At 36.7% G+C, this 17,770-nt stretch overlaps 1 protein-coding gene across 50 annotated transcripts in view; it reads right to left on the bottom strand.

The window, feature by feature from the left end:
* Positions 1 to 17,770, bottom strand: part of MIA2 (MIA SH3 domain ER export factor 2) — a 60,380-nt gene that overhangs the window by 4,818 nt on the left and 37,792 nt on the right. For 16 of the 50 annotated variants that reach the window (XR_010601083.1, XR_010601086.1, XR_010601092.1 and 13 more), the window contains 13 exons: positions 17,073 to 17,195; positions 16,417 to 16,516; positions 15,873 to 15,919; positions 15,339 to 15,429; positions 13,744 to 13,882; positions 10,627 to 10,728; positions 9,375 to 9,435; positions 9,013 to 9,048; positions 7,338 to 7,405; positions 6,173 to 6,255; positions 5,611 to 5,739; positions 2,950 to 3,108; positions 1,386 to 1,517 (listed from right to left, as the gene is read on the bottom strand). Coding sequence is in view for 38 of the 50 variants with exons in the window: in XM_065595476.1 (XP_065451548.1) it covers positions 1,386 to 1,517; positions 2,950 to 3,108; positions 5,611 to 5,739; positions 6,173 to 6,255; positions 7,338 to 7,405; positions 9,013 to 9,048; positions 9,375 to 9,435; positions 10,627 to 10,728; positions 13,744 to 13,882; positions 15,339 to 15,429; positions 15,873 to 15,919; positions 16,417 to 16,516; positions 17,073 to 17,195 (1,270 nt within the window). In the remaining 12 variants the exon portion in view is untranslated. Of the gene's footprint in view, positions 1 to 653; positions 812 to 1,385; positions 1,518 to 2,949; positions 3,109 to 5,610; positions 5,740 to 6,172; positions 6,256 to 7,337; positions 7,406 to 9,012; positions 9,049 to 9,374; positions 9,436 to 10,626; positions 10,729 to 13,743; positions 13,883 to 15,338; positions 15,430 to 15,872; positions 15,920 to 16,404; positions 16,517 to 17,072; positions 17,196 to 17,770 lie in introns of all 50 variants that reach the window. The other 34 variants (XM_042858495.2, XM_042858497.2, XM_042858502.2 and 31 more) reach the window with 8 other exon arrangements.

The raw sequence follows: 17,770 nt of genomic DNA, 5'->3' as shown, positions 1-17,770 counted from the left end.
AAGATTAAATTTATCTCCAGTGTATTAATCTGGCACCTTTCATAAGAATTAAACTGTTCTCAAAAACAAAATGAAAAGAGTTGGAGAGAAGAGGAGTGGATGCCAGAAGGGAATCTGACAGATTGTATTGTCACTGACTGTGGCCCTCCCTACAATAAAAAAACAAATGAAAACCACACACTTAGGGAATTGATTTTTGATGCTTTAGCATCTCCTTTTACATGAGCAAAAAGCATTTAAATGAAAAGAGAGTGAGCCAGGACAGCTACTTATGCCACCAGGCAAGTAATGCTGGACCTCTATTTGCACTTTATATTTGGTTTGCTTCTTCCATAGCACAGAGGAGAAGTTTTTCCTCAATCAACAAATAGATTATAGAGGTCCTTTTCTGGATCATCTACTCAGTGGGGTACACTCTACTGAGGTGTGATTTAACTGCTCCATGTAGACAGTGTACTTCAACACAGCACCACTTGAAACAGTACTACATTAAAGCACCCTAGGGAATCTTTACTGAGCACCAGCAGGGTAGCGCTCGAGCTGTCAAACCTAGGAGCTAGGGTGGGGTTGACAGCCCGAGCTCCAGCTCAAGTCACAACCCCAAAGCAAGGTCTATACAATTATTTTTAGCATGCTAGTGCAAACCTCATTACCACAAGTCTGGACCTGGGCTGAGAGGCTCATCCCCAGCTGCAGCATAAGCATACCCAGTGCGTTCCTCATTTTCTGGATGTTCAACTTGAAACATCCAAGACCTGATTTGCAGGAGTGCGGAGCACTCACAGCTGTAACTGAGTCAGTGGGTCCTGTGCTTTGAACATATAAGGGGGTATAAAAATAGTAAGTACTCTGAAAAAAATCAGACGCTAAAGGTCTCAATTTGGGCACCCAAAGTTAGTGGATACTTGATAGTTTTAGCCTTAATCTCTCTGTGCCTCAGTTTCCCATTTTCCAGAGGGGATAACATTTTAGCGCACAAGAGTGTTGTGGGAACATTTGTGAAGCACTTTGATGCTACAGTGATGAGTCCCATAGGAAAGCCCATGAGGAACTGATTAATGTTGCATTCAGTGCAGAGTTTGAATGCTGTAAATAGGCATAGGACCACACACTGAATGAGGAGGATACAAAGAAAACATTGAATAGCTACCATTCAGTGAGCACAATCCATCCTGTGGAATAGATTGCTATGCTGATAATCGGGAAAGTAGTATCTGGGCTAGCAAATGTTGAAATAAGTTTCTGAACAGAAGAATCTCGTTACAGGTTTGGGCCATGGTAACTAAAAAGTTCATCTTCTACCGTATCTTATTACATAATTATATAATCGTAAGATCTTTCATTCAGTCAGTCACATAATGGCAGCAGATTAAAGCAATTCTTACCTGCTTTATCAAAAGACTGCATGTTATAACTTCGTAGTTCTGCTGGTCCAGAAAGTCTTCCTGAATTTGGAGGATTAGAATAAAATCTTTCTTGTCTTCGAGGGGGGAGAGTTGGATCATTATATGGCTGACCTACCATTCAATTAATCACAAGAGGCAGTCTATTTAGCAGAGTGTCTCAGGTTTTTTGTTAATTAAGTTAGACGTCTATCTGTTTCTCTTTGGATTTCTTAAAATCTCACAAAACATCTAAAATTAGATATTTTATTTTAAGACAATTGTCCTATATTATACACTAAGAAATGAAGATAAGTCTCCAGCAGGGCATTCTTACTACTTGCACTTCTGGTAAATAAAACATCAAATTCTACCACAGATTTAAAATAAGATCTCAACTGCTGCTTACGAATACAATACCAGAAAAATCCTACTATGCAAATTGAACCCAACATGACGGATGCAGCAGTTGACCTACATGCTGGATCAGGGCCTAAGACAGGAATAATTACCATATGTTTTAAAATATGCAGTATGTTCAATATAAATGAAGTTTGATTTTTTTTTTTAAGACTACATTAACATGTACTGTACCAGGCCATGCTATAGAGACTGTCCTACTTCATTGAATCTGGAATACCTACATTCAAGGCATATTCATGTCACGTTCTAAAAGGTGACCTGAAACTGGATTTTTTTTAAATTGAGCTTGGGCCCTTGACTGTTTTATTATGTATGTAGATGGCCTGAAAGGTTGTGTCCCCCTCATTTCTCCCATGCTTATGTTGTAACTTGGACATATCAGGAATGTCAAGTTTGGTTGTCCCTGGTTTTGCTGAAGAACACATGGGAGATCAAGAATATTTACTGTGAGCGTTAATAATTTAATTGAAGGGGCAAGGGTGAAATCAACCTCTAACAGAGCATTCCTTTAATTAAAAAGTAAAACCTGTTTAACTTCAATGACTTAGCACATATGTTTTAAACAGTCTGAATATCTACACTAGGAAAAAAGCTGTGTTTTCACAAAGATACAGGATTTTACGTGTTAAACTATCTCTTTGTAAAAAAAACACCATTTCCTAGTGCAGACATACCCTCTATGGGTCAGCTTCTGCTCTCTTAGCTCTTGAGATCTCACCATTCCTCCAGTGATCACAGAATCTTCCAGGCTAGACACGGCTTGAATTTCTAATGCCTAGAACAAGCCTCTAATAAAATATTTGCATTTAATTTAATCCCCAGATGCTCAGTTATACATTATATATACAATCCTATGCTTGGTGCATCGCAGAGCCATGCATCTCCGGAGAGGAGCTCCAGGAGAAATCTAAACTCCTCCTGGGACTCACCAGTGCAGAAGGGGAAATGAACCTACTATTATACCCTTCACGTGTTGCAGCATATTCTCCCTTGTGCACAGAAAGTAGGGTTACATGTCAAAGTTAGGTAGAAAGCAATGACTATAAATTTTTTTTTTAAATGTAGCTAGTATCTGAACACACATCAGTTTCCAATATTCTTATAATTACATTTTTACAAATATCTAATGGCCCAGGATATTTACCTGATGATGGGAGCATTATCCTATGATCTCTATCCCATGGAGGAGATAGGGACCCAGTGTCTGAAGGTGCTCTGTGGGGATCAGATAACCTATCAGAGCTCAATTCTCCTCTTTCATTAGCAGCTTCATACATGGCAGGGTTCCCTGCTCCTCTTGATCCTTATTAAAGAAATAAGATATCAGTTTATTCAAACATTTTAATAATGTTTTGCAGCAATCTTCACTGTCTGTCAATAGTAAGAAAAAAAACTCAGAGTGCCAGTGCTTTAAATATGTGGTAGAAGCATAGCTAAAGCAGGACAATTTACCAGGTGAATTGTCATGAGTCACCATAATTGCTGCATCAGCTTAGTTGTCATGTTTACTGAAAGTGTTTAAAAGGTTTGCTTAAAGAAATAAAAGCTTAATTCCTTAAAAGTTGAATCTAGAATATATATTCAGATTCCTCTTCTTTTTAAAAAGTATATTATAAATCCTCCTATCATTCCAATCAGTGAAGCTGGTACCTTCTTGTTAAAAGTTCTTCAGTCAGTCCCCTGCAGCTTAAAGGGGCATGGTCAAATTAAAAGAACTCACTGAATTTTTTAACCTACCATTCTAGTGAGCAACACTTTCAAAAAAAGGAAGAGAAGAGAATCAAACGAGATTAGAGCATTTAAAGTTGGTTTCACAGTTCAGAAGAAATAGGGAAAGTATGTTTTATTGTAAGTGTGGTAAGACCACAAAAAATGGGAAGGAAAACTCAGGAGCGGTGTAGTAGGTGAAACTACTTTATTCTTTTATAAAATACTCTTGTAAGTTGTCGGTTTCCCTTTTAAAAAAAAAAAAAAAAAGCATGTTTTGCTCTGAAAAAAATGACAAATATGAAACTCCATGATGTCATTTTGAGTTTCAATTACTTTTCTTAACTGTCAGCACCTCAAACAGCCTGGAATCTGAAAGTCAAGCTATTTTCTGTCTTACACAAAATTACAAAAAGATTATACAAATCAGAACTTACAAAAAGAAGAACAGGAGTACTTGTGGCACCTTAGAGACTAACAAATTTATTAGAGCATAAGCTTTCGTGGACTACAGCCCACTTCTTCGGATGCATATAGAATGGAACATATAGAATCAAGAATATTTACTGTGATCCGAAGAAGTGGGCTGTAGTCCACGAAAGCTTATGCTCTAATAAATTTGTTAGTCTCTAAGGTGCCACAAGTACTCCTGTTTTTTTTGCGGATACAGACTAACACGGCTGCTACTCTGAAACAAATCAGAACTTAGTTACCAAATTTTTTTTAAATATCTTGCTCGCTCTGCAGCATGAAATGAATAGTAGATACTTATTTCTGTCACTAAAATAAATAGGCAGGACTATGCATACATGGTCTCTTTTCACAGTAGAATTGCACTTTAAAGTGAACAAGTTGAAACTTTCATTCCTTCCTCCTGTCCCCCACGGAGAACCAAATCATCCTGGAGACCATTCAACTGTTAATAACTACTGTACTGTTTCTCTACATTACAAATACCTTCAAATTTGAAAAGGTGTATACAAGATTCCAGTTTCTCTATTGTTTATATAATAAATTACTAATTAAGAGACAATTTTTTAAATGCGGCATAGCTAAGTCCAAACTTTCCATCTTCAGTCTGCATTTTCAAAGTTCTAAGAACTTTGATTGTTAACCTTAAAGTGCAACTGGCCTCAATTTTTAATTTTAAAATGCTATTTTTAAATGAATTTTGATTATTTAGGGTCCTAAGCTGATCTGCTGCTCCTCCTCCTCCTCCTCACAAGTAGAAGGATCTCATCTCCAAGCAAGCTGGGTCTGAATATGTCATTAGGGGCAGACGACAATAGTAGTAATTGGAGAAGCAGCTTCTGCAAAGAATGAGCCAGAAACTTCCACTCCCACTGCATTGTAACAAACTGCTAAGCTCCCTTGCAACACTTCACCTTATCCCCATTCCTCCAGTTCTCTTATGTTTGCAAAGAGTACCACAGAATCTGTGGGAGATAGAGGTGAAGGGAGTCACAGAGTCTCCCCCGCCCGCCCCCCATCTGTAGGACAGTGGTGTTCTCCTGAACAAAGGCTGCCACAGATTTTATTTTAATTTTATTTGGGGGAGGAGGGGAGAGAAGAGGAAGGTACTCCTTCCTTCAAGCCCTACCTCACTTCCCAGAGAAACATATTTCTTGCCAGCCCCATTAGGATTGTTGCACACTGTTTGGTTGCATAGGTGCACTCCCCTCCCTTTGCCATCTTCAGACCACTATTTTTTGAGCTGGGAGCAGCAGCACTCTCTTCAGGAAACTAATGATGTCACTGACCAACTCTTGTTGCTGATCCTGGAACGAGACTGAGCAGGAATTCTACCTCTGTAAAGGAGAAAAGGCTTAGGCAGCATCCCTGTCTGTCCAAGAGAGACCAAGTTTGCTTGTTTCCCTACACTTCTGTAGAAAGTGATGCCACAGTGAGTAAAACCATAGTTTAGTGGTCCAGTATTACATAATGAACTGCTTTAAAAATGAGCAAAAAATTTGATTTCATTTTATACTGAATTGACTGTTTTTAAATACTTTTGCTGGTCACCATCAAGAGAAAAAGGTGAGAGATTAATAGAGAATGAAATTCAGAACAGAGATTATTTGAAATTGAAGAATTGTACCTCTTCCTCCACCACCTGGAAGCATAGGTGAAAGTCTTAAAGGGCCCTCCAATAAGGTTGGCGGGGAAAGAAAAGCTCTTGTTTCAGATGAAGGCCGGCCCATGGGTGAGGGTCCATATGGGGAATGCTCTGGAACAGTTAAAACAAAATATTAAAATTCCGTGTTAAAAACTACGCAAGTAGTTTACTTTTCACTATTTAAATTCAAAACTTGGGTCACAAGTGAAATGAATCAGGTGGTTTTGTTATGTGTTCTAGAATGAAACCACCATGTGTCATGCTTTCAGTCTAATTTCAAAGGCATTTCAAAATTCTTATTTTAGACTAAATACCTAGTAGAAAAATGTAAGTGATCTAGAATAATTTATTCACTCAGGGTCAGCTTTTTTTTTTTTTTTTTGGTGATATTTGCATGCAAAAATGCTTGCTGTGCTTACAACAGTTATGAATATGCTGTTTTGGAGGGGGGAGAAAGCCAAAACATCACCACCACACCTGTAGTATTTTACAATCCAAAAAAAAAATAATGAAAAAATAATGAGTTTTAAAAACTCCACTGTACCTCTGCCAAATGGTCTAACTGGGACATCAAGAGCATGAGGATCTTTTTCTAAAAGGTCAAATCTAAATTCCATTTCAGTTAATCTGTAAATACGGGAAGAACAAAACAAACAAAAAGTCACTAACTATATATATAAAAAAAATATCATACCAGTTTCCTGGAAATCCATCATTCTCCACCAACATTTCTACTGAAATATAAAATTAATCTAGAATTCCATTTCCTAGGTGGTATCAAAGATATTACATTAGCTAGTGAAATAAATTGACAATTATTCTTTGTAAACATAGAACAAGTTATCAATTTAAGTATTCCTCAAAATACTCATCTACCTTTATACTGAAAGGTAAAAATTGTAATTCACACATTAAAAATGGAACAAATGTTACAAGCCCCAATATCACATAATCCTCAGTTACTGTAAACCTCCTTTCAAGTATTTTTAAATGGTCTATTAAATAAGTAAACAGTACTCAATTTTAAGGGTACAAACATTCAGTAATCCATGTTCCTGGTTAATATAGGAGATCATTTAACAAATTCCTGGTGTTATCTTTCTCAAAATAGGTATTTAATTTCAATATTTTTAATCAGATTTTACATTCACATACTATAACCCTGGTTACATTTCATTTGTCCCCTTCTTTCATTACCCAAACAGAATAACGTTCTCTCCATCAGTATCTATGCCAAGATGGACTAATGTTCCTTCTACCATTTTAACTATGGAGAGGAGACTGAAGGTGTACCATGCTACTAACATTATGCAACCTGATTGTTGCTGGCACAATTTGTACTGTAGTGTGGCTAAGAAATCACTCCTGCTCAGTCTAGATTCTCAACAGTTCTCCATTTCTACAAGTATCAGTCACTCGGAAATGTTTCCACCACCCATCCAAGGTTTTCCATTATCACAGAACATTACTAACACACGGAAGAAAAACAGGGCTAACAGCTGCATTTCTACAAACCTGTGGACTCATTAGTACTGAAAATACATGAATGACCATGACACATTAAGTCATGCACAATCTGAAAAATAATTTATCCACACCCATTTGTAGCTGTGGCAGTTATGGTTTTATGCTTTTCCACTAGCTCTTTCAGAAAGAGCAAAATTACAGCTAAATTATACTGTTCAGAATCTATCCAGTACAATACTTGCTTTTGTCTGTTGTGTGCATTTTCTTTTCTCAGATCATTGAGATGTCTTTCCGCTGCCCGGGATGTCAGCTTTAGGAAAAAAAACCCTATTCAATTAAGTATTTCATAACTAGTACACCTCCTGGATTTCCAGTAAGTATTTCTAACTGATCATTTGTAGGCCCGTTGCTCATAACATAAAACAGGTCTACAAAGTATACGGGAAATTATCACATGTACTTTTTAGGAAAGTGCAAAAATTACATATACTGGATTTCACCAACAAAATATTTTTAATAACCATCCACATAGAAAAAAAATACTAGGAAATTCTGACTTAGAGGAGGTTGAAACTCCTAGATATTTTTCCACAATCAGTGTAAGTTATTAGCAGTTCCACTGAAGTTAATAGTTAAAACTAACATGATCAGAATCAGTCTTATGTGGAATTTTAAGAGGCTACACCCCACATCAGATTTTTGCCGTATTTAAAAATAGTGCAAATCAAAGGAAGCCAAGTAGTAAAGTTACTAATACTATTGACCTTACAGAATCCAAAACAAGCATTATAAACTGATTGTAATCTTAACAAACAGCAAATGTGTAAACTTAAGTAAGATCTCAAGTTAAAACAAGATCAAATAATGTTAGATGTTAATTATTCTTTTTAATGTCTTCAGAAGAACGGTACAATAACAATTAATGAAAAAATCCTGAAAAGATTCTTTGTTTCAGAAGTAAGTGATAGTGGATGAATTTCAAATAAAGAGCACGCAAATGAAAAAAATCAAAGTTTGTATCTAACAGTGAAGGGAAGAGGGGATGAAATACGGTCTTTTGTTCTTTTCTTGAATAAAACACACTTACTTTAGGGCCAAACTATTCCCACAGTTACATGCACACAACTCTGACTTCAATGGAAGCTGCCTGTGAATATCCGATGGCAGAATCTAACCTTACCTATCCTGACTTATAGATTCTTTGAGGCACACATTAAAATTGGCCATGGGGAAAACAAACAAAAAACCCACACCATTCAAAATTATAAGCAAGTTTTAAGACCTAAATAAGATCTATTTGAAAACTTGCAAAAAGTACCCTGGCTAGGGCGGTATGGGGAGTATCCTAGCATAAGAGTCCCATTAACACATCAATAGGATTCTCTCCTATGTAGACCCCTTTGCAAGATTGAATTATTTATTAGTAGTGAGAGATTTTCATTTTCTAGTTTAAGAGAAGAGATAAATGGATTTTGCAATAATATTTTTACAAAAAAAGCAATGGAGCAGAATGTTATCACAGGACAAAATGTCTTTTACTATTAGATAAAGGCAGAACAGTACAGCCAGGGAATTTATTAAAATGCCATTGAAACAAGGCCAAAAAGTTTATTTACAAAAACATCAAAATTATTAAACATCTTGTTCCAGTGGATTTATATATATAGCAAGTGATTTTCTTTAATTCTGCCAGAATGTTACAGACTTGGTTTAATTACTACAGCTATTTTATCTGATAAAACTATTCATTAAATATTTTTGTTAGTAGGTTTCTGAATGACAGACAAGTCTTTAGGTTTTTTGTCTGTAAACACCCCACTAAAGTCAAGGTATAATGCAGTCTGTTCAGCAGACAGTTAGAAAAATTACAGTGCTCTTCAATGACAGAGCTGAGAAATTTTAATATTTGGAACTTACCCAGTTATCGTGAGCTTTTTTCTCATGTGAATTAATCTATTAAAGAGAGACATGCATAGAATACCTTTAAAATAACTTATTCAACTGACACAAAAAAATAAATTAAGACTTCAAGGCTGTTTTCTGATACATGAACAGGCCCCCAGAGTTTAAATTGAGAAGTTATACTCTGACTCAAAAATACCACCCACATAGTAGTCTTTGCTAATTGTAATTTATATCAAGGTATGTCAGATAAAATTACCCAAATAAAGCTAAATGCAGTACTGCAAGCAGCTTTAAAGTAGTAGTTTCAAGTTGAAAGTCAACTGTTACATTCCTGAGTATGGCAAAATGCCAGTTAAGTCAATAAAAGTATATACCTGACTCTGATAAGAATGAATGGTTCTGTCTAGCTCTTCTTCTAGATCTTTTGCTCGTTGTCTGTAATAAAAATGTTACAGAATACAATTTTAAATATGAATACCACCACAGATAGCGACACTGCAAATAAATAACTCTGAGTTTATACACAAACAACACTATTGTTACCTATGACCAAGGCCTAATTAAAAAAGGAATAATAAAAAGAGGGGAGTGGGGAGGAGAGAGAGATCCGAGGCCCTGTTAAAGTGGTGCAAAGAAGACTGGAAAAGGTGGTCTAAGTGGCAAGCTGAAGATTTCTCTGGCATAAGGGAAATCCTCCAGTGATGTAGAGCCAGCAGAGTCTGCCCTACTCTTTGCTGCGCTCTGCTAAAGTAGGTATTTTTGCATACCTGCAGTTACCAGCTGCCAGAGTTGTCCCTTGAGGGTCATTAGAGACTTGAGGGCTGCTACAAGTTGCACTAAGGACCAAAATGACCCAGGAAAAGGGAACATAAAAGGTAATATAAGGCCATCTTTCTTCAACCCCCCACCCACACCTCCATCCTCCTTCAGACCCTGTGTTAAACACAGCTCAGCCACACCCAAAGATTAAGCCCAAAGTAAGCACAGATTTTAATTATGTTCCACTACTTGCAATATCCTCTTAGAAACTTTAAAATAAAATTTCCCTACTACTTCATATTTTGCCTAAATACGAAAGGACAGATTGTGTTTTGCTACCCCTTGATGCCAACCCTGGCTTTTATATGCAGTTATTGTGGAACAGGTGGGCCATGGAGTTTTTATAGCATGTTGGGGGGGGGGGGGGGCTCAAAAAGAACAAGGTTGAGAAACCCCTGTTCTAAAGAATCAGTCATCAAATTGTGCTCAAAAAGGCACCAACTTCCAAGGGGAGTAAAGGTTCAAGAATCATGCCATTCTTTGGTAACCTCAAAGACAAACTATCCTACTTTAATTATAACAAAATTTTAAGATTCTACACACTGATGGAAGAAGAGAGCCTGCCACTAGGCACTTGAGTGTCATGTGTATTTATCATCACACACACACACACACACACACACACACTAGTTCATTTGTATAAGCTAGCATAACTATAGAAAGCATCAAAATTGGGGGGGGGGGGTGAGTGTGAGAGACAGAATATATTCCTTAACAATGCATTATAATAAGTAAATTTACTAATTCTCTTGTGGATTTTGTAAACTTTAGAGCAAATGCCAACAGTAAATAAAAATTTGTAAATACCTGTAAATGTTTAGTTCTTCAGCAGCATGATTAATTTTCTCATCTACTTTAGACAGTTTTTCTTCTTTCTGTAACCGTTCTCTCTCTTCTACTGTTAGTTTCCTTTAACACACAGACAGTATGGTTAGCTGTACCTCAAATAATAATTTCACAGTTACTCTCTCAAAGAGATTATTTAGTGTGATATTCACCCACAGTAGCAGAAAGAGGTTGTGGTGTGTAACTATAGTGTTTTTATATTTGTTTACATAGCTCATTAGTCATTAATTATTAAAATCTGGAACAGTAAGATAATATCAGGACTATCACTGCACTCAAATAACTCCGATGCACACAAGGCAGCTCTGCAGAACATCCATAACGATTAGTCCAGCCCATAGGCTAGAATAGGAACCATTAATCATTCTCCCCTACACATGGGTTCTTGGCCACTAGGCTGCATAAACGTGGACCTACTAGTCATGCCCTAGCCTCTCCCCAAATCCACTTATATAGTGGGCTATTCAAACCAATGCAGAGCCCAGCCTTCTCGCCTCTCCTCCAACGGACTTGTCATCACTAAGACGACCCCACGCTCCCTGCGTGCATTTATGTTAACTAGCTACCATGTGTGACAACTGCAAATGTTCTCATCCACACTAAGATTTTATCATGCGTTAGTTGCCACATGGTTAAACAAAAAGACACTTTTCCTAGTGTGCGCACCCTGAGTTTTCCATTCCCCTCTGTATCTGTTTTCAGCCACGCCCTCTGTAGTGCACTGGGGTTTCCCCAGTCCCTGCTAGAAGTGGTGAACTTCACCCTTAATGCACAGTCAATTGCCCAGGGGGGATAAAAAAAGCAACAAATGCCACCCACCTGCCTCAACAAGGGGGGGAACTTGATGGGGCCAGTGGTGAAGGGGAATAGTCTCAGCAGCAAGAGAGGAGACACTCGCTTAGGAACACCAGGTAGCTCCTCCCCACTTGGGAGTCTCTGGCATCAACTGGCCAGCTGGGGGAGGAGTGTTAATTAGCCAGCATTCCCCAGCTCCCAGGATTTAACCTGGAATAGGGAGCATGTGGAACCTCTTTCAGCTCCATTCCAGCAGCCCCACCCTACCCACCCTGAACTAGGAATGAGAAGCGGCATGACAGATGCTGTGGGTCTAGCCAACCACCTGTCTGGATATCAGAAGTAATTTTTTCCCCCTTGGAACAGCTTGCAAGGGACCAGGGAGTTTTTTCCCCATCTTCCTCACAGCACCTTCAAAACCACAGCAGATTATGTAGGAAAGTGTTTAGAATCTAACTGAGGTAATTGGTTTGTGTTATTAATTATTTGCAACTTGCAGTAAGTTAAAAGAATAAAATGAACTGTTCCCAGGAAGTAAACGTCCTGAAATTTGGTGATAGGCCTTGAACTCATGGAATAAGGCCAAGGTCCCCACCCTTCTGCATGCTCTGTCCCGATGGGGGGGTGGGGGCAGCAGGCAGGTGCTAGCACTCAGAGAGCTAAATTCTGGGCGGTAGTCTGAGGAGAGCCTATCCCAAGTTAGTTGTTCTATTGTAAGGAGCCCTGTAACCCCTGCACTGGAATCAATTAAATGCTTAGTATAGGCAAGCTTGGGTGATGGGCAGGTAGCTCCCCTCCTCTGTGCTAAAGTTTATTAAAAAAGTTGCAGCCTGCCTCTTAATTCCATGCATGTGTCTGTCCTCATTTCACCACTGTGTCCACATCTGCTGTTGTGAATACAACCAAACAGTTTTATTTGCTATTTGGTTCTTCTTAAGAAGCTATGGATTGGAGGGTTGCTTTTGTCTCTTTCCTAATTCTTTAAAATATTTTTAAGTATCTAGAACAAAACCCATTTACTCCAATTATGTGAGAGAGAATTTCACCTTTGATATAGCATGGGATGAATAGACTGTCAGTGGATAATCACATCTTAGTGCCATGGTACTTAAACTTATTTGCTTTGCTGTAATATTGTATATGTTCAAATCGGCAACCACTGATACTGTGACAACATCCTTTGTTTATACAAAAATGACTGATGCATATTTTATTTTTTTTCTGAAAAATGTCAGTATAGGATGGTGACAGTTGCAAACCATTTCACTATTGAATGACTGTCCTAGCCAATTGACAGGGTTAATAGGCCTATTTAAGTTTCAAAAGGCACTTAAGTGCCTTTGAAATTTTACCTTTCCCTCTTCTCTAAACCAAAGGCCAGTTTATCCATAATTACAACTTTTAAAATGTATTGTACTTCTCAGTATGCTGGTTTTTGCCTGCCCAAAGTTGCTTCAGCCTGTATTTACCTACAACGGAAAACCTCAGAGTTACAACCACCTCAGGAATGGAGGTTATTCATAACTCTGAAATGTTCATAAAACTGAACAAAATGTATGGCTGTTCTTTCAAAAGTTTACAACTGAACATTGATTTAATACAGCTTTGAAACTTTACTATGCGGAAGAAAAATGCTGTTTTTCCTTTATTTTCTAGTAGTTTAACAGTACTATACTGAAATTGCCTTTCCTCCCTCACCCCCATCCCTGCTGCTGCCCGATTGTGTACTTCCAGTTCCAAATGAGGTGTGTGGTTGACTGGTCAGTTTCTAACTCTAAGGTTATACTGTAACGGTCAGCTCTTTAACCGGCTGAAATAGGCTATAATTTGGTACAACACACTTTTGCACACAAGCACATTTAAAAATAATACCCCCTCAACTGTTCCCATAAAACAGTTACAGTGATAAATACACAAGAGGTATACAGTCCCTTCTTATCCAAGCATTTCAAGATTAGTATCATGGACGTTCCTGATATATTTCATCCATCACTTCAAAAATTAATAATAATCACACCCATATCTAAAAAACATGTAAAAAAAATCTGTTTGTTTATTCAGCTACATATCAGTTTACCACAAACGCTCAGGTTTTCATATGTATACTGTACTTTCAGCCAAATTATAAGGAATCTGGTTGATATAAACTACAGTTAATATGACAATTATCTTTCAACAAGTTCTCAAATTTGTTTATGTTTAAACTGAAAAGTCAAATGATTTCCCAATCTTCTCTTAATCAATCATTAAATGCTTAATGTAAAAACATAATGGTATCAGTACCTGTGTAGTTTCATTTCATTTTCTTGATATAGCTCGGTCATTACTTTAAGCTTTTGCTGAAGCTTTTGAAGTTCACTTTCAAAATGTGCGTTTTCAGAATGCAAGGAGACTTGCTCACTTTGGAGGTTTTCAATGCGTTCTGTCAAAGTTAGAGAAAGCTGAATAATGCGCATAGTTTATGAAGTTAAAACAAAATCATAATATCTTAGAAAGTATAAACACTGCAAGTCAAGGACCTTAAAGTTTTATTAATGAAGGCCTGTTTGACATTTGGGAAGTAACACAGGGAGACATCTTCCTACCTACAGTCCATAGAATACTGTTTGGTTTTTTGCATTGTGATCGATTTCCACAGACTGCACAATTGAGAAGTAGTATTGCTTACTGGTCTTAGTACAGGACAGGGAGTCAGGAGTTCTGAATACTTCTTCCAGATTTAACACATACTTGGTATGACTTTGGCTTAGTTACTTAAGCTCTGTTTCCCCATCTGTGGTTGGAATGGCTCAGAAAGCCAGTACTTTTCTCTGGAGGATGCCATTTTGAAATCCATAGTCTAAACTTTCAGGTTTTCTATTATTATTATTTGTTTAAGTGTGCTCAAGACGACAAGCAGCATGAACAATAGTTCACAGAAGTGTAGAAATGCACCATTCATCCCAGTTGGGGTTAACCCTGAAGCATCATGATAGTTAACAACATGGAGCAAGGAGATAATTTAAATATCAATCTCCTTATTTATTCAGTTGCAAACCGTGCTTCCTTTCAATATATTTAAGCCTCTGAATTTCAAAGGCCCGAATGGGGAAAAAGGCTACAGTCAGTCTAGAAGGACATCTATCTGATGGGTCGGCATAGGAGATCCTTAAAAGTTATAGGGGAAAAATTGCTGCATTAGAGGATAGAATCATCCAAAAGTCCACCAGGCATAAGGCATTTAAAACGGAGTCCAATTTTCTGCTGATAGTGTTATTTAGGTTACAGGCATTGGCTAATTAGATGCAAGTTGTATAAAACTGCACTAATTTTATTTTAAAAATATATTTCCTTAGAACGAAGTCTTTGTAGAATTTGTCCAAAGGAAAAGAGGAGACTATGTACTTTCCAGGCAAGAGTATTTTTTAGAAGAAAGTAATGTTGTTTTTCAACTAAATATAATTAACTAATCACTACTTGATTAGAAATTTATTTCACAATTAAACATCCCATTGTTTATATCTAAATATTTTATAATGAAAGTCATTAGACATATTTTCAATAGCAATATTGAAAATAGATTTTCAGTATATTTATTTTGAGTGACAACTGTTGCATTTCCAGTTGAAGTGGGGTAACAAATTAAAAATGGCATCTTAGCAGTCTATATTATTGCTGTAGTTTTAGCCACTTAACCTTTTAAGACCAAATTTTTAGAACTGGTTAAGTCACTTCAATTCAAATGTAATGGATTTTTATCTAACTGAATAAAGCTGTTAGTGTAAACTTAATATTTTTTCCACAAAAATTGAATGAATAAGCCAGAGTTATTTAGGGACATGAATAGCTTCTCTTATTTAAAAATATCAGTTACTTTTAAAACAAAATAATGTAATTACGTTTAAGTTCTTCTTTAGCTTTATCTTCATCTGCCAGTTTTAAATATACTTGATTTCTTTCTGCTTCCAGGGTTTTTAAACAAGCATTTAACTATATTAAAACAAAATAAAAGGGAAATTAAGTGTGAGAACATTACTGCAGGAAAAAGACTCAATGCTACTTGACTGCATTTCTCAGATAATACAATACTAAAGTAAGAATGTTATGTTATGGCTGTAACATTAATTGACTGATGCTTGGAAATGCAATCAGCTAATACCCTATTTCAGGAGGACAGGGCAGGTTGCATTCATTCTAGACCCTGGCAAAGAAAAAAAAAAAGTGTCAATTAAGATTTTTAAAGTATGATAAAAAAAATTTAGGAAAAAAAAAATACCCTAAACTTTGTTTACATTGATACAATTATTTATGTCCATTACTAGACATAACATGGCATATACTTTAAATAGCAGTTTTCTTTATTCTTCATTTTTTCTCTGACCTCTTCCCTCCAAACTTTTAAAATCAGTACATCATAAGGTGTTACTACATACCTTAGCAGCATAGATCAACTTCTTTATAGTTCGTTTTTGCTGATCATCTAATTAAGAGCATAAACAGAAAGAAGAACAGTGAAATCACAAACAGCACTGTGATATGTTTTGACTGGAATGTACACTTACTACTCCTAATTACTGAATATATTTTTCATAAAAATTAGCTTTGGCTTCCACCACACTAAATACAATGTGACATACTCCGTGTGGAAAAGAAAAATTAAAGTTGACTCTCTTCTGAGACATTAACACAGGCTGACTTCTTCCCCAGCTGACTAAGCATCAACTGAGCTGACTGAGGAAAAAATGGCAATGCAGGATGCGTTTAGTATTCTGGAGGAGCACATCTGCAAACCATATTAGCATGCAGGGTTAAGAAATCCACCTTCTACCTTTAACAAATTAATATAATTACAAGCTTTGTGTGAGGTCTAGTTATTTTCTTTTCCCAATTAACCTATATATGGGGGGGGGGGAGGGAGAAGAGAAGAGGGAGGAGGGCTTAGATAAGAAGTTGTCCTGATTGTACCTAAAAGCTCACCATTTTCTGTTATATCAACATCCCAATGGTTATCTTCAGTGTTGTCTTCTCCTATTGCTATGCTCCAGTCTTTCATCTTCAATAAACATTCTGTCAATGACTAGATATTACCAAAAATAAATAAAATTAAAATCCAAAATGAAATATAGGCAGTGAAATTTTTCAACCTTTTGCTGTACTTTATTACTTTCTCATTAATGTATTAAATTAGCCTGCTAGCTATCTAGGATTCTACATGTTCCACTACTTACCCATTAAAACACAGGCAAGAAGCAGGACAACAGGGGGGCACCACTAAAGGCTCTTAATGATGCTCACTGGGATATCCGAAGAGTTCTGTATTTTTTATACATATAAAGTGTCTGCAAAGTGAAGAATCTTTTAGACTGCAAGTATTCCTATTTATTTCAAATTTTAGATTCTAGGAGTCTGTAGCCTTTGGACAGTGGACTCAATGAATTCAAACCTCAACCTAAGCAGCTTTGTTTGCTGCCCCGGGGGGGGGGGGGGGGGGGGAAATAGAGAAAGAGGAGGAGAATAAGAAAAACTAAAAATAAGTTAATGCAAGAAGCAAACTGAGACAGCTTAACATGTTCTCATCCTAATATTTAGCATCTCCTATAAACACAAAGTCAATGTTAAATACAGCAGTTTACCTTGACTTGACTTTCCTTGTTTTTCAGAGCTTCTTCCATATCTGCTTTAGATGATTCAAACATTTTTGTTTGTTCATTAAGTTCACTAAATCGTTCACCCCATCCTTCAGCTTCTTGTAAAAGCTAAAAAAAAGTGTACCAGATCAATAAGACAATCTATCACAAGTTGCAAATCAAGAGTAATCACCCAGTGTTTTTCACATTTCAACAATAATTAGCCATATGTACATTGTACTCATAGGCAGCATATCTGGCGTGAGTGTCTTGAAACCCCACCACCACATGTCCATGAGAACTAAACAAAAGTGTAATGTTGAAGAGCTTAACAGTGAAACATTTTATATTATTGTACTGTTCTCTAACTAATTACACTAGACAGCTAGTGCAGCTGTCTAATTAGTTACTAGGATATCTAAAAACAAGTTTAGCTGAATACTTCAATCAATATTTTAGATAAAACATACAGAATGTAAAGAAGCCAATCAAAATAAAATATTGAATTTTTGGCTAATAATCACCCAGATTCCTGGGAATAGGTTGAAGAGAAAAGACATTAATTTCCCACACTCTCTCCTTAAGCTACAGCACTTGTTCCCTTTTCAGCCTAAGGGAACTGTGAGAGGGAAGTGTATCATTAATGTTTTTATTTATATTTTGGAAGTTCTCTATTGAATAAAATAAATGGGGTAGCTATTTAA

The sequence above is a fragment of the Chrysemys picta genome, chromosome 4 (assembly GCF_011386835.1).
Source record: "Chrysemys picta bellii isolate R12L10 chromosome 4, ASM1138683v2, whole genome shotgun sequence".
NCBI lineage: Eukaryota > Metazoa > Chordata > Testudines > Emydidae > Chrysemys > Chrysemys picta.
The sequence above is the reverse complement of the archived record's forward strand: the minus strand, read 5'-3'. Positions and strand labels throughout refer to the sequence as shown.